The 15,628-nt window shown below is 49.8% G+C and overlaps 6 protein-coding genes across 6 annotated transcripts; 1 reads left to right on the top strand and 5 right to left on the bottom strand.

The window, feature by feature from the left end:
• Positions 1-477: 477 nt before the first annotated feature.
• sreA (siderophore transcription factor SreA) lies at positions 478-2,246 on the bottom strand (the record flags this gene model as incomplete). Its single annotated transcript, XM_043290679.1, has 3 exons — positions 478-1,286; positions 1,349-1,869; positions 1,930-2,246. The coding sequence occupies 3 exons, from the start codon at positions 2,244-2,246 to the stop codon at positions 478-480; spliced, it is 1,647 nt and encodes a 548-aa protein (XP_043146614.1).
• Positions 2,247-4,639: 2,393 nt separating this feature from the next.
• Positions 4,640-5,247, bottom strand: Aud_005760 (TVP15 family protein; the record flags this gene model as incomplete). Its single annotated transcript, XM_043290678.1, has 4 exons — positions 4,640-4,812; positions 4,877-4,966; positions 5,037-5,152; positions 5,228-5,247. 4 exons carry the CDS (start codon positions 5,245-5,247, stop codon positions 4,640-4,642), a joined length of 399 nt encoding a protein of 132 aa, XP_043146613.1.
• A 1,094-nt stretch (positions 5,248-6,341) lies between these two features.
• Aud_005759 (uncharacterized protein) lies at positions 6,342-7,354 on the bottom strand (the record flags this gene model as incomplete). The annotated part of the gene is made up of 2 exons (XM_043290677.1): positions 6,342-6,655; positions 6,715-7,354. The coding sequence occupies 2 exons, from the start codon at positions 7,352-7,354 to the stop codon at positions 6,342-6,344; spliced, it is 954 nt and encodes a 317-aa protein (XP_043146612.1).
• Positions 7,355-7,658: 304 nt separating this feature from the next.
• Aud_005758 (FAD-dependent oxidoreductase) lies at positions 7,659-9,006 on the bottom strand (the record flags this gene model as incomplete). The annotated part of the gene is made up of 5 exons (XM_043290676.1): positions 7,659-8,378; positions 8,445-8,548; positions 8,599-8,702; positions 8,761-8,898; positions 8,945-9,006. The coding sequence occupies 5 exons, from the start codon at positions 9,004-9,006 to the stop codon at positions 7,659-7,661; spliced, it is 1,128 nt and encodes a 375-aa protein (XP_043146611.1).
• Positions 9,007-9,985: 979 nt separating this feature from the next.
• On the top strand, positions 9,986-11,522 carry Aud_005757 (OTU domain-containing protein; the record flags this gene model as incomplete). Its single annotated transcript, XM_043290675.1, has 3 exons — positions 9,986-10,331; positions 10,443-10,882; positions 10,959-11,522. The coding sequence occupies 3 exons, from the start codon at positions 9,986-9,988 to the stop codon at positions 11,520-11,522; spliced, it is 1,350 nt and encodes a 449-aa protein (XP_043146610.1).
• Positions 11,523-12,921: 1,399 nt separating this feature from the next.
• On the bottom strand, positions 12,922-15,458 carry Aud_005756 (MHYT domain-containing protein; the record flags this gene model as incomplete). The annotated part of the gene is made up of 4 exons (XM_043290674.1): positions 12,922-14,364; positions 14,446-14,631; positions 14,689-15,253; positions 15,304-15,458. The coding sequence occupies 4 exons, from the start codon at positions 15,456-15,458 to the stop codon at positions 12,922-12,924; spliced, it is 2,349 nt and encodes a 782-aa protein (XP_043146609.1).
• Between the last annotated feature and the right edge of the window lie 170 nt (positions 15,459-15,628).

The following is a 15,628-nucleotide window of genomic DNA, read 5'->3' as shown; positions in this document are numbered from 1 at the left end:
TCATCATTGGCAAAATCTTGCAGGATCCCGTGCCCAAAGACGAGTGGGATACTTTTAAGGACAACTAAGATTTTATCATCAAAAAGCCAAATCCGTTATCTGGATCTCAAGAAAGAACCGCTGTCATGATAAGAATTAAGGAATTTACCGAGATCTATCTAAATAAGACAATGAGCAGTGAGCTCTCATCTGTAGTACAACGCCAGAGTAGCAGAGATCATGAAATTGGTAAGTGGAGGAAGGGTGAACAAATGGAACGACAAACGCCTCCGCTGAGGTTGCTCCGACAGGTCGCAAAGGTCGCGATAAAGAAAACCATGGGCTTTTCCGGAATTACACAACTCCTGTGTATCTTGCTCAAACATACTGAAATGGTATCTTGCCAACAAGGTAAATTTTTGCGCCAGGTGAAAGAAAGACAAGAAGGAAAAGAAAGAAGGGGGAAGTCATGTGAGATGATGGTAATGGGACTGTTCATCACACGCCCAGTTCCGCCAACTCTCGCTCTTTAGCGCGGAGCATTTCACGCATCTCCTCCGCCTCACGCTGCAGTTTTGCTCGACGGTCTTCTTTGAGGCCTTCAAGTTCAGATACGCCGGGCAACGGCTGCGATGGCGGGTGAGGTGCCAAGGGCGTCGCTTTGTGGCGCTGCTGTTGACGGCTAAGAGCAGCGAGCGACGGGTCTAAGCGGGATTCGTCGTGTGGGCCTGAGTGGTTAAGGAGAGTGGAAATCGAGCTGAGACGGCCGGGGGGGGAGGGGTTGACAGTTGCCATGATGGGAGGAAGTTGATTGGAACCCGACTCCAACGTCGTCGGGATGGAGGAAGTCTCGGCGGATGAAGCGGTCTCCGCAAGCGTTCGCTTCTTGGCATTTCCGGAAGCACCTGGGGAGATAGACCGACGACCGAACTGTGAAACGGGAGAATGACTCGGTGCGCTCAGCCGTTCAGGCTCCAGGAGTCTCGGGGGGGGAGGGTGATGCGGTAAGGAAAGACTCCCGGTGGCACTGAAGTGAGTGAAATCCACGGGAGGCGGGGCAATGGCAAAATGTCGCTGGTGGTTAGCCTGCAATGTTGGGTCCGAACTCAAGTATCGGTAGTGGTCATCATGGCCATGAGCCAAAACCGCAGGAGACGCCTCTGGCGACGCAGACGAACCATTGGACGAATAGGTAGCTCCACTGGGAGATTGGTCTCTCAAGGCAGGCACAACACGTTTTCGTCGTTTGATGATGGACTTCTTCATCGTGGTGGGTCGGTAGCAACCATGCAATTTGTAGTAGAGCCCTAATAAACAAACGGACGTTAGTATATTGGCTTATCACAAGATTGGCCGAAATTCAACGTACCACAAGCATTGCAAATGGGATGTCCATTTTCGTCCCGTCGCCAAAGTGGGGTCACAGTGGTCCCGCAGTTTTGACAGGAGACCAGCATGTTTCCTCCCTCGACTGGTGCGCCATTCTTTCCCGCATCGGTTTCACCTCCTGGAAGAGGTCGGTCGGACTCTGAATTGGTAGTTCTCCACGAATGGACGGGAACTGTGCCTCGAGCAGCGGACTTGTAAACTCGGTTGTTGTAGGCAGGGCAACCATCGCATCCCTCGGCTCCGCCAGTCCCATTGCAATTTCCTCCACCAGGACAAGAACCACCTCCCGAGTTAGATTGACAGAGCCCCTGTGAAGCCGGCTCGCTCTGGGTATTCGCATGATCGATTTGTTGCACGTCCGCTTCGGAGCCTGGTTCCAAGCGATTGCGTTTGGTCGGCCTGGCCACGTTCCTTGCTTTCAAGTATAGGCCGCACGCATTGCAAATCATCGCTCCCGTCGGTGATCGTCGCCATAGAGGAGTGCTCTTCGTCCCACAGTTGCTAGAAATACAAGTCAACACAACGAAACTCGAAAGACGATCGAATGTGAAATATACGGACCTGCAGGAATGTCCCAAGAACGATGTGTCTTTCTGCGCCTTCGGTGATGTCGAGGTCTTCTCAGCTGGAGGAGCGGTGCTTTGTGGTTCAGACCAACGTTGTGCCGACCCATTCATTGTCGTTTCCATTTGATACCGAGCAGGCGCTGTCCCTTCCTCATCTCGATGACGATCCGCGGCGTGTTCTCGGCCAGCTTGGGCCGAAGATATCAGCTGTTGGGCAGCGTCCAGATCCTCCGCTGAAGGGTGCCGCGCAACGACATCAGGGTTCCGAGGAAGCGATCGTACCGAGTCCATCTGGGGGACCGAAGCAAGCATCGCCACTATTAAACCTCACCCGGCTATATCCTGTCTCTGGACGAGAATCAGCCCTGTATGGCGGTGTTCCTTGGTAGCAATCGAGGCAGACCGGATAGCCGTGTCGTGGATGGTACGTCGCACCACCGGCGTAATGTATGGTATCACAGAAGACAAGCGTCGGTCAGGATAATAGTACAGGCGAATAGGTATAAAGGACGCCCCCGAGAAAAAGAAAGTTCGTAGTGGAAAGGAGCTGCAGCTAGTGCAACCCAAACCCAACAGAACGGTGCAGGGGAGTTTGACTACTGGCCGATCCTTGACAACTGCAGGAAAGGCGCGCAAGTATCTCAAAAAGTTGAGCGATCAAAAAAGAAATGTCGGCCAGAGTCAATACTCTGATTATCAATAACTGATCCGCCACGAAGGGTCCGCTTTGTTGGCCAATCCGAATGACAGGTCGAGGTGGCGATCCAGTCGGGTTTGCCAAGTCGTCCGGACCTGTCAGATTCTCGTTCAGATAAAGGATAGAAAAGTGATCCGAAACTGAAAAGAGAGCTTGACGAGCAGAAACTATTAGAATGACGAAGAGAAATAAACAGAAAATTCTCAGGTGCAGCAGCCAAGTGGTTGGGAGAAGAGGGAGAAGGGCAAGAAGATAGGATCGGCCTGAGGCGATCCACTCCGAGCAATGGAATGTCACTGGGAAAGAGTGACAGGTAGGAGTTGGGAGTTTGGGGTATGCAGAGACTGGGAACTAAAAGAGATAAAGGGGAAAACAGAGAGGAGACTAGCGAAAATGAGGAGTGGGAAAAGCTAGGAGAATCGTGAAGTGCAGAAGATTGATGAGATCGATAGACTGATTTGATTGATTAGACGGGAGGTACGTACTTTGTAACGCAGATCAAATGATTGATTGATTGATAGATAGAGGAAAAGGGACGGAAGGGAAAAAAGTGGGTAACGCCCAGGCGGTCACGATGACGATAAATGCTAATAAGTAGAAGCTTTGGAGTTGACGGATCTGATGGAGGATGATGACAAGATAGATGAGATGACGATTATGATGAGGATGATGATGATGACGGGTAATAATAATGACTCTTAGATGATTGTGAAGACGACAATTTGCCCTGCTGTTGCAATTGCTGCTGCTGCCTGAGGTTCTTATCGGTTATCGATCTCCCAGGGGGATCTACCTTCACCTGGGGAGGACAGATCCTGTTGTGCTGCAGGTTGTCTAGATATCCAAGTGGTTGGGATTCCTCGAGAAAGAAACTGTTGGGTCCAGATGATTCGGTTCGCTCGTTCGACTCTCTGTGCTCACTTGACTAATGGTTCCTGATATTTTTCTTTTCCCTCCCTCATTTTGCCGTTGATCTCTTTTCCTCATTGCGTCTGCTTTTCCTCCCCCGGATCGAATCATCTGGACCCCACCGATGCCTGTTCTGGGCTAGTCTTATGGGTCTACCAGGAATGTGCCTTCCTCCTTTAGTAAGTAGCGTATCCGTGATCGAATAAGCCTGTTTGTTCTTGCTGCTATTGGTGAATGTCGTTCAATCCCTCATGTCAGCTTTTTTCTAGAGATTCTGATTGGCTATAGATGTCTTTCTATCTCTTCGCTGAGTTTCTAATCTATCGCATCAGCTCCACCGTCTGGGATTATTCTTACCTAACCTAATATATGGTCTCGGCATTCATAGTCTAAGAATTCAGGGTTCGTCGTGAAAATCGACAGTAGTGGAATACCATCATGCATCACATGTTCTGTGTATAGCAATCATAAAACATTTCCCTATCTGCCTTTTGTAATGAGTCTTAGAACATGCTGAAAGTCTGCGAGCCAAGCTAGGCTGCAAGAGGTTCTGTTGAGATTAATGGCGCCACTATAATATCTGGGAAGCCTTGGAATATGCCCTTTTGCAAGCTTCCGCATTGTTTTGTGTTGGTGGAAGATCTTGAGGTGGTGTTTGACAGGCACCTCTTGCTTCGATTATCGTCTAACCAGTCTTGTTAGCCACGGCGTGTGCTAGTGTAGCTTTTCCACACGACAACTGATATTCAACCATATATTATCTACATATGTAATACAGGGTTCACAAGAAAAAGTTTTTGTCCGCAAAGGACAATTTAAAAGGAAAAAGAGCTCCAAAGGTGACAACATCAAGGCTGTTTCAGACCAGCGCTTCCACTCAAGGTGAGATGGGTATACTGGTTCGATTACGTCACTTGAATCGCAAGGCGAATATGTATCATCACACTCATCGATCATCGTCAAGCGCATTATAGAGACACCGTTCTTGGAATGCCGCAAAGTTTTCAGCCTTGCAGCTCAAAGTACGGTTTCTAGAGGACCCGGGATAACAGCAATCGTGTAGTATCCGGGAGATCATGTGTTCCAGGTTCCGCAAAGCTTAGACCTGTTCCGCACCCCAGCCCTGGTCGGCCTCACGCATGTTGGATGGAGGTTCGATGGAAGGAATGAAGTCCAGGACAATATATCCCAGACCGACGAACCCAACGATAGAACCGGCAATGTACCGCAGCACGTGGCCGTGCAGCAGGATCGATCCAACGAAGACGTAGACTGAGAATACTTGTAAGAACGCTACCAAAAAGAAATGCCAAGCCAAGAAATCTCAGGAACTTACAGACACCCCGTCCCAGGAACGAGAAGAGGAAAGACGCATAGCGATAGACATAATCTGGAACAGTGGGCATCAATTCCAGGCCGCCGACGACTAAGAGACCACTGTGTCAGCAATCACATACTCTAGTCTGGTAGTCAAATCAGATTGTCTGGGAACTTACCGAGACCGAAGATGATCACGTAGGCACCAACAATTACGGAACCTAGCGATGCAGGGAAGAATTGAGCAATACCACCAAGGATCATAATCACGCCAATGGCGATGTTGACAATCCGGCTGGAGGGAGTCAGTTACAGTTTCAAAATTGGGCTCGTCATATTGCTTCGAGATTAGCAGGGTACAGCGACGTACAAGATGTTAGAGAAGTCCATTTCGAACGATGTTTGCACGAATTATGTCCGTCGGTGGTCGAGCGCAAGCACTTGGCGTTTAGAGGAGATATAATGTATGGAACCGTAAAATCGCGAGGTCGAAGCACGATGCTGTAGCGATGTGCGCTCAAGGGAATGGCAGCGTTGAAAGCTTCGTCTGCTTGCTGAAATCACCAGTCTGGCTGAGCGGTGAAACTGATGGAAATGTCGTAGCCTGCGCCGTCAAAATGCAGTTGCCTAAGGTGGGAAAATAGTCGATCGCGTAACGTATCTCGGAGTTCTCAATGCGGTGGTCGAGTAAGACTCGTCAAAAGGTTCGGACGGAGAGGGTCAAAAGGAGGAGAGGTTGGGAAGACAAGGAGACGAGCAACTGACGGGGATTTGGAGCTTCTTGGTTCCCGTCAGTAGTCGCAACCAGCGGGTCCGCCAAGCCTTTGACGGTGGCTGACTCACCCGTAGCTGCCAGCCACTGACAGTGGCCAAGACAATTCACGTGACAGACTGTGGACTCCACCATACGAAAACTATCTACGAGTGGCTTAACATCAACTATCCAAGCTTCCAAAAGGCTTTACAATTCGGTTCTGCATCAGCCAAATGGCCAGACAAGTAAATTATCAGATAGGGTATCTTCATATTGCAGATCCAGGCTTATAGTGACTCCGTACCGAGCAGAATAGAAGCCGTTACTGGTATTGATAGTGAGGAAAGGCAGCAGTTCAATACTGCAGAGAACATGGTTTTCGATATCTATCACGGCGACCGCCCACTCCTCATCTTTGTTTTTTGCTTCCTCAACACCGGTCGTGGCATCTTTTTGAGTACAAGAGACATCGCCCTCCCCTGGAGAATCAAACAAGAAGTTCTCGTGTTATCAAGGTCAAAGTTAGAACCACTCCGCTTGCGAGAATAATGGATGATCAACCTCTCCCGCGGCGCGGCTTTCCTTGAAATCTTGAGCTGGAAATTGACCCAATTTCATTCATTTTGACGTTGCAGTCCCGGATGAACTGAAGGCTGAAACACATGTTTGGGTCCCAGGGTATCAATTGCTTAACTGCGCTGAATGTGGCCTGAGCTCCTCATATGCGGAATCAAACTCCCTTCAACTCTCGTTGCTTCTTATCCAACCGCACATGGGACAATCCATTTGCCAGTCTGCTCATCCTCATTGAGTCTCGATTCAGGCTTTCATAGATTGCCTCGAGATCTGTACCGATACCAAGCTCCTCCGCCGTCTTGAGACTGCGCGCATCCAAGAAGGGGGCCATGGGTGGCCAAACGCTTTGTGCGTTGTTTAGAAAGAGATCGACACCCAGGTCACCCAATCCTTTGATCTCCTTGATCAGATCTCTGGTCTTTTTGCAGTCGTTTCCAGCTTTTTTTAGAAGATTATTAAGGTCACCGTCTAGACCATGGTCAGCGTACTGGAAGAACCAGTCTGATCTGAAGGAAGGGGATGCGTACCGTACTGCCCATTGACAAAGTCCGCCAAATCGCCTAGGTTTGTAGCACCTTGCTCTCGATACCGATTATAACCCCCATCCTTTAGCACCAACGTCCTTTCCTCCCAACTACTCTCCCCCAGCTTTCGGATATCATGATATCCTTCGTCAATCAGCTTATTCACCGCACGCTGCGAAAGATCATGCGAAATCGGCCGCGACTTCAACATTGCGTCAATCACCATCGCAAGTACCGTCTCCGGAGACGCAGTGAGCGGCTCCTTCGCAAGGGAAGTACCCTCGAGTGGCTGGCGGCCAAACTCCTCGATAATCTTGTGCACTTTCGGTGATTCCGAGAGTTTAGCATGCTCCTCATCTTCAGATTGTCCTTCAGCACCCTCCAAGCCGCCTTCTTCGTTTTGATTTTGCTTTGCGCCTTTTTTCGTGTCCCCCGCTTCGCCGGTGTTATGGTCCGCTTTGTTCTCCTCTTTAGAACTGGGGTTTCCACTGGTTGACTTGGATACTTTGTTCGGGGGTTGCTCTGAGTCGTCGCGATCCGATGTCTCGTGTACTTTGTGGTCTCGCTTGCGCTTCTCGGCGGCTGGGACTGGGCTGCCGTCGGTTTCGGAGTAGTCTTCTACGGCGGGAGATTTGTACTTCATCCTGCTGCGATTTCCTCTTCAAATGCGAGTATATCCTGGCTAGGCCAACAAGCTGTTCAAAGGGCAGCGAAATTGAAAGTTGCACTCGGTAAGCGTTTTAATTTGACAATGGAAAGTCCGGGGATGATTCCCCCGATAGTGATGACGTCGACATGATGATGACTGGACTCTCCTCTTTTGATCTGTCGCAGCACATTGGATGAGATATACTTTTCTCTTCAACTACAAAATAAACATTTCAGTAGTCACTCTTTGTAGTTATGTGCTTAAGTTATATGCATTGTTGCTGCCGAAGTTGTCCGTATCACAACTTCGCTTTACTCTTGCGCTGCAAGGCGGCATCAACCAACTTGACTGCCTCCGCGGCGCAACCGTACGAAGCTTGATATCCAAATCCTCCATGGCCATAGTTATGAACGACTGCTACCCCGTCGATCTTCTCCGCTTCAATACGAGTTCCGCCTTCTCTGAGAGGCCGCAATCCGACCCCGTGCCGGATAATGTCCAATCCTTCAATGCCCTGACCCTCTTTAACGAGCTGCGGGCACAGAGCAATTGCACGCTTCATAATCCGAACCGCTAGGTTAGGGTCGGGCAATGGATCCCACTGGTTCTTCTGATATGAGCCGCCGATGACAGTTCCACCGCCAGCGGCTCGAGTCATTATGTAGACCACCTCATCTTCACCATCATCGCACCCGGATATGGAAAACATGGCTCCAGGATCGTTGCGGACGACGACAATCTGCCCGCGAGCCGGATACAGCTTCTCGTCACATACTCCGCCCAGCTTCTTAGACGCGAGACCGGTGCAATTCACCACCACGTCGGCCTTCTTGCCGGAGTGGTGGGCGCTTGCAGCCTCCGTAACGTGCTTGAAGACGGCTCTTTTGAATACCACCCCGTTTTTTCGGCATTGCCCAACAAGCCAGGGGAGGTAGACGGCGGTGTTGATACAGACTGAGGTGAATTTCTGCGCGTTATCAATGCCAGGGGCTAGCTGGTCGACTGGAATGCTTTTGAACTGATTGAAAATCGTCAGCCGAGCACGTCATCAGCCCAAGGGCCTTCCTGATAGACAAAAACTCACGCCCGGAACAACGTCTTTGTACCACGGATTAGGTTGCACTAGCTCGGAGAACCATTGGCCAGTTGGTGATCCTTGGTCTTTGACTCGGTTGTATACAATCGTGTCTAGAATGGTCAGTTGGGACGTATTACTTCGTTAAGCGCTGGAGATGTACCTAGAAAATGGATCCCGGCCTCTGGGTGTTTCTCCGTCAGCTCCTTCAAAGCCGGCCATGTCTCTCGTTCCCACCTCTCATGAGGACTCCCGGATTTTCCCACACTTTCAAGCGATCAATCAGCGAAGGGACTTCAATTTGAGCCGAAAAAGAGACACCTACGGGAGATAGTTGGCTCCAGCCCATGGAGAACAATATTCGATATCGTAGTCTCCAGGCATATGTTTGGCAACTACGGTGATGCTGTTGGACGCATTCTGAGAAAGGAGATATGCAGTAGTAAGCCCTGACACTCCAGCTCTGTTCACTTGTTGTCAGCATGAGATCTCCACTAATTCCAGGTTACCTGGAATGATGGATGGCCGCCGAACTGGCATACCCCAGAATCACAATGGTATTTGTAGCCATTGTATCTTCTTACTCGAGGGAGTCAGTGATATAAGCAACAGTAAAGCAGCAGAAGAAGAATATAACAATAGAATCTAAGGATTTCAGGAAGAATGGGTCCATGAGTCAAAGATATACTCCTCTCCAAGCGGGGTCTCGGCACTACCTTCGTATCAGACAATGGGAGAGTCGATTAGATAAGATTGTCGCCTCCCGGAGTAATTTATGTATTCTTGGCTCGTAACCGAAGCATTTCGCATTGGTTTCGGTTGCGTATGGGCGGGTATTGTACCTTACCTACCTTGGCCGCGGAGGTCCGGGCGCTTGTGCTTGTATAGGTTACTTGTCCAATCACTGCTTTTATAATTTAAAAGTTTTCGATCTTTTGTGTTGTTTCAACCTCCATACCAATCATTTCACAGCCTCCATTCCTCATTGATTGCTCATATTATACAACTTTTGAGGATACGCATTAATTGATGGAGTTGTTAGCTGCCTAGTCTTACGTCCATAGGTTAAATAAGCACTTAACTGGGATCAGTGAGTCAAACAATCAAAGCAGTGAAATTCATTGTATTCGCGAATACAACACATTTCGTCATTGAGGAGATTTTACGTGTCAGCCACCAATAATCAGGCGTCCAGAGGCTCACCGCCTCGACCTCGGCCAGGGATTTTGTTCCACTTCTGCCACTTTTGTTACGTTTTCCTCCGCAAGTCCGGCCAAAAAGTCTCGCCGCGCGTGTGTTGTATACCAGGGCTATCTTCGCTCTGTACCTATTGCTTCACTATTTTCCTTTGTTTTCTCAACCCACAAATGGGTTGTTGTTGTCTATTCACTTGCGTCCGTATTCTAGATGATATAGACATTTCATCTTTCTCTCTCCTTTTCTCCTCCCTTCTTTCTCTCCTCCCCCCCTTCTTCTCAAGTCTTCTCCTGCCACCTTTATCCTTCTCTCCCTGCCGCTCCCGTACGTTGATCTACAGCATCAAATCAGCTATGGCGCAAGTAATTGCACCAATGTCTCCTCTACACCATCTGCCGGGCCCTTCTCAGGGTCAGTCCTTGGTCAGACAGACTACAAGCAACTTGCAGCGTAAACAATCCAAGTTTCCCTCCAAATACTCGTCTCCAAAACCAGTGGAATCAAACAATCCAGCTCCAAAGGAACAGGATCCGGGGGGAAAGTCCACAGAAGAATCAATATCAGCGGAGTCCGATTGCGATGAATTAGTACCGAGTCGGTCGGCAGCAAAGATTCGAAGCAAAGAGGCAGTAACACAAAGCCTCGAAATTCCGTGTCTCAATGAGCTAGGACTCTATGCTTTCCCTACCAAGGGTGATGGTAATTTCTCCCTACATTGAGTCCCCAGACCTTTAATTTCTCTTACTTGTGTTCATTCTGAGGTTTACTGGCATTCTACTATCGTTACACACTAACAGTTTCCGTTCCCAGGCAACTGTCTGTACTACGCCCTGTCCGACCAAATGTACGGGAGCCCAGACCATGCCGACCAGATTCGTCTTCAGCTTGCAGATCATATTGCTGCTCACAGAGATTATTTTATAAACTTCATAGTCGCCGCCGGTGGAGAGCGCAGAGCTCCTAGACGAGCAGCTGCATCCAGATATTCTTCTTCGTCCAGATATTCTTCGTCCTCGTCTTCGTCCGCAAGCCCGGCACCTCCCTCGTCTGAGGACATCGAACGCAGCTTCGAGTCGAAATTGGAGGGTTGTCGAAAGAATGGCACATGGGGTGGCTCCGAAGACATTCAAGCATTTTGCCAGTCATTCAAAGTCGACGTTCGCGTCTACAGCACGAAAGGCATTCAGACATTTCGAGATGTTTATGCTCCGCGCAGCGAGGAAAGGGCAATTCTCCATGTCGCTTTTCACGTAAGTCAACTGATTGTATTGGTCGCCAATCGTCGATCTACTTTGCGAATATTCGACTAATCTTCCCGCTCTGCAGGACTTTAACCACTACTCTTCAGTGCGGCATGTGGACGGCCCTCATACCGGACTGCCACTTATCCCAAAAGATTTGAAATCAGCTAATCGAACTTCGAACATCTCGCCACCTTCCTACGCTGGAGCAAAGCGCTCCGCTGATGAAAGTGAGGATGAAGACCCCCGCCCGGCTTTTCGCCGCAAGAAAGTCCAAGTTGGGGCACCAGAGAACAAATTGACCATGAAGTTACGCAGTCGGTCTTCCTCGCGGGCCTTGTCTCCTTCTCTTGTCAGCACAAAGCGCTCCGCTGATGAGGCTGCGAATGAGGATTCTCGCCCTACCCTTGGATCGAAGCGCTCCGCTGATGAAAGCGAAGATGAAGACCCTCGCCCGGCTGTCCGCCGCAAGAAAGTCCGACTTGGGGCACCGGCTAACAAATTGACCATGAAATTACGCAGTCGGTCCTCCTCGCGAGCCTTGTCTCCTTCACCTGCTAGCATGAAGCGCTCCGCTGATGAGACCGTGGATGAGGATCCGCGCCCTTCCCCTCGAAGGCGGAGACTCCGCAATCGCATTAGCACTTAAGAAACAAGGCAGCTCATGCAGCTCATGCAGTCATGAAGTGCTGTCTGAGCTGTCTCTTTCCACTACATTGAGTACTTCATCTGTTTGGATAAGGTGACAATTACCTCTTCCGGCTGTTCGACATGACAGTCTGCAATAAGTGGCACTTGCCGTACAGGATATCCTTCATCTGCACTCATCCACAAATGAACAAGTACCATGGCCCCGTACCAGGCGGCGCATGGCCTCTACTACGATATGAAACTCGTGATTCCCGAAGATCACGGTTACTGAGGGGCACATCGCCCCGACACCCACACACGAAGTTACGACATATTCCACATTACTGGCTTTCTATCGCCTTTTACTCATTTGCATTGGGAGCAGGTTGGATCATTTCAGGTTGCTTTTGAGCATAAGGTTCACGCTTGCTACTTAGCGCTGGGCGGTTATTCACGTTATTTGAGTGGCTTTTTTCGATGATCTGGTTATCATCGTTGTCAACTCTGGTGGCTTTCGATTTCGCTGCGGGTTTTACTGCATCAATACACGATACCCCCATGGCAAGGCGTTTCTCTATTTCTTTCCACTTTTCTCTGCATCGGGTGTTGACATAATAAACTGGCTTGGTTTGGCTTGAGCGAATCTTGTCCGTTCATCAACATATTAGAATCAAGCATTTGAGGGTGCCTGGTGCACTCCTCCTTCAGATGGCTCTATGTTCCATTTGCTTCTCTTTTAAGGAAACCGCCGTCGGTTCGGCTTGTGTTAATGGTACACGCTCGACGGGTAATCTGGGTTCAGCAGCAGCTTTGCCATACGCATGATTAAGCAACCGGAAGCTTGTAGAGATTTTTGACGTGTGTAACAAGACTGATCACATACCTTTTTGGCATATCAAAGCTCCACATAAGCACTAAAGGTTCTTCTCATATATTGATTTCATTAAGAACTAAACATAATCCCTATAATGTACATGCAGGCTTGTACCGGTTGCCTTCTAAGGTATCACTATGTACAGAACAATGGAAAAGTGAAGGCGCTCGTCATCCATCATTCTGGCGGGATTGCACCAGAAATATCTACATATGTGCTTGACTCGACACATATGTGCAATAGAATAAAATGACCCCTCATGACAACTAAGGTATACCCTCGGAATGTTCGTCATCTGAGCCATGCTCGAGATTCATGGCTCACGCACTTGTAGTGGACGGGTCCGTACCTCGCGAGGAGCGTCAACTATGCGATTTCGCGTTGGGTGGCGGTGTGACAACCCGCTGGTCGTGGTGTAGGTGTCCGTTTGCGCGTCAGATCAAGGGCAGGCTTGTTCTCAACTTGACCCAGGATTCCTGACTCATTTGACCTTCCCAAAAATTTGGAGTTGAAGGTTGGATTGCGGCTGACTGGACCCTGTATCTCAGCCAACTGTCGAGGTTTGTTGGAATGTATCTGGTCTTAGCCGAATCTTAGGGGAATAGCAAAGATTGTAGAGATCATCCACATAAGTGCCCGAGGCCGAGTCGCCAGCCACTACGGTAGTCTGTGAGGCATGCCGGCCCAGGGTGGGCTGGGTTGACAATTCTGCGAGTTTCGCGATGTCCACTTTCACTTCCTTGCGGACGGTGATTTCTCCGAAGGGTGAATGCTCCGCAAGAGTCTCCTGGGACGTTGCGCTCATCTTATCGCTGGGCTGTTTGCGCTTCGGCCAGAAGCGACGAAGAGCACGAACAGAGGGTGCGATTTCGGAGTCGGTGGTTGAACTGGAGCGTGCGTTGGAATAATAGAGCTCTTGACTCAGCTCCTTTGCGAATCCATCGCCTCCTGTGAAACCGTCATTCACTTGCTGCTGCACTCTGAAGAGACGCAGAGGCGTGAAGGTGAAGTCTGGGTTGGAGATTTGGGTGTCCAACGTGCTGACAACACAGAATGGAAGAATGATACAATTGTTTCCGTCAGAATGCCTTGAAGGGCGACACGGAGCAATAAGAGGGCGTGCCGAGAACCTAGATGCTGAGTTGATATCAGGTGGCATGACGGACGAAAGGTCCTTCATCGCTAGGATCAGCTGTTGGCGAAAGGCGTCAGCATCCTTGTAGGCACGCGCTGTCTCCGACTTCAGCCAGTTCAGGCACGTTGACACGGTCCATCCTTCCATGTGTGACAATAATTCCAGATGAGCAATTTGGAGACGTTTGATTGGCAGGGAGGAAGACGGTAACGGATTGCTGATGCCTTTGGCAGTGAGTACTTCGAAGTTGTCATGAATAGTGGGGCGCATAACAAAAGAGACCAGATGGACTCCTGGCTCGAAATTCCGACCGGAGGTGGCATAGTCTCGCATATCCCTAAGATGAGCGGCCAATGTCATGGACGGTATATGGATACGGCGAGATAGCACAGGGATAACGTTCTCAATTGCTGTAAATCGAAGCCCTGATGCTGCTAGGCGGGCAGCTTCGTGCTTACTCAATTGCCGGACAGTGAACATCATCTGACCCTTATTGGCACTGAGTCGAGAGTAACCCATTGCTCGAGAAAAGCGCGAGACTGGTGTCGTAGTGGTCAGGATGTCATCATACAGCACACCCATGTCGGGGAGAGGCTGTCGCAGTTCCTCGGCCAGGTCCTGAGCGGTTACACAGAAGTGTTGTTTGAAGGACCCGTCAAAATCGCCTTGCATCTCTGTGTCCTCGTCGGTCGCTCCATCTTGCGAGGTGTACTGCTGTATCGCAGCTTTCTCGGACTCGATTCGACTTCTCATAAAGGGAACGACATCCGTCACGAGTTTCCAGTTTCGACTTGCACGGAATGCCCAGAGGAAGGCCGAATGCGTTCTTGTAAGGTCGTCGTCGTTGAAAGTCTACCAAGTAGCAAGGCGATTAGTACCGTCTGTCGGTTCAGTAAAGTCTTGTGTTGGGGTCCTTATCCGCCGACAACGTACCTTTCCGCGATACCTATCCACGATTTTCCTACTCGGAAGACCTGCATGCGGAGTCACCATGACTCTACCGGCTGGGTCGAAGAAAACACAGCTCAAGACTACTTGGCGGGCCTTTGTTCTCGATCGTCTGCGGTCTCCGCCAGCCGCGATGGCACATGCTGATAGAACTGAGCAGGAAACACATGCCTTATCGCATTACCTCATTAGTTTGCCTGTCGCCGTTGATGAGTGGAGACAACGTACCAGGACCGCACATATTATGACAGTTTGGCTTCGTGAAAGTTGGCCACCTTGCTTGATGGATTGATTGTGTCCTTTGTAAGATGTACCAAGTGCAGCAGTCCAGTGCATACCAGAGACAGCGATGGCAAGTAGACAGCCACATATCCCCCGTCTCCACCAACTGTTAGTCCATGTAGCCCTCCACCGAAAGAAGATTCCCAGGCCAACAGTGCTGGCAAAGATGGCAATGATTGCGGCTCCGACAATATGCGCGACCTTGTAGCTGCATCGGTAATTGGCGATGCCAAGCTGGCCAATGTAGTGCATTGCACACACCGAGCTGCCCGTTAGGACACCTCCCATAACGATACGAAGGTAGCCAGCCTTTTCACTGGTTCCTATCGCGTAGAAAGCTGCAAGCAGGACGACAACGGGAAGGATGAACGAAACTCCTGTGAAAGTCACGCTATACACAATCTGGATTTGGGCTGCTCCATCACCGAGGACGATTGCTCTATTGCCAATGAAGTGCATGCACCAGATGCCGATGCCGCCCATGGTTACGGAGGATGTGAAAAGAAGGTACCTATAATGTTAGGCAACTAGATGAAACGGTGCTTCGAATAGTAGTCATACCAGTTATACAAGCCGGCCTTCGACGTCCGTCGGTGAAGAAGTTCGAGGGTAGTCGCACACCCCATCGTGCTGACAACGTAGGAGAGAAAGATATAACCTGCCAGGTAAGATACGGCAACGGGCAGCCCGTCCCGGTGATCATCTGAAGCCGACATTTTAAAAGTCGAGCAAGATTAAGGATTGACTTAGAATGAAGGCGACTTCATGGATTGATGGGGAGTTTTCAGCGCATCTCAGCCCGTAAAGATGCTCAAGGAACGGCTAGAAGGAAGAACAAGGAGCGACTGAGGGAGCAGGCAAAGAATGAATAAAGTTGACAGTGACG

The sequence above is a fragment of the Aspergillus udagawae genome, assembly GCF_001078395.1.
Source record: "Aspergillus udagawae IFM 46973 DNA, scaffold_4, whole genome shotgun sequence".
Taxonomy (NCBI): domain Eukaryota; kingdom Fungi; phylum Ascomycota; class Eurotiomycetes; order Eurotiales; family Aspergillaceae; genus Aspergillus; species Aspergillus udagawae.
The sequence above is the reverse complement of the archived record's forward strand: the minus strand, read 5'-3'. Positions and strand labels throughout refer to the sequence as shown.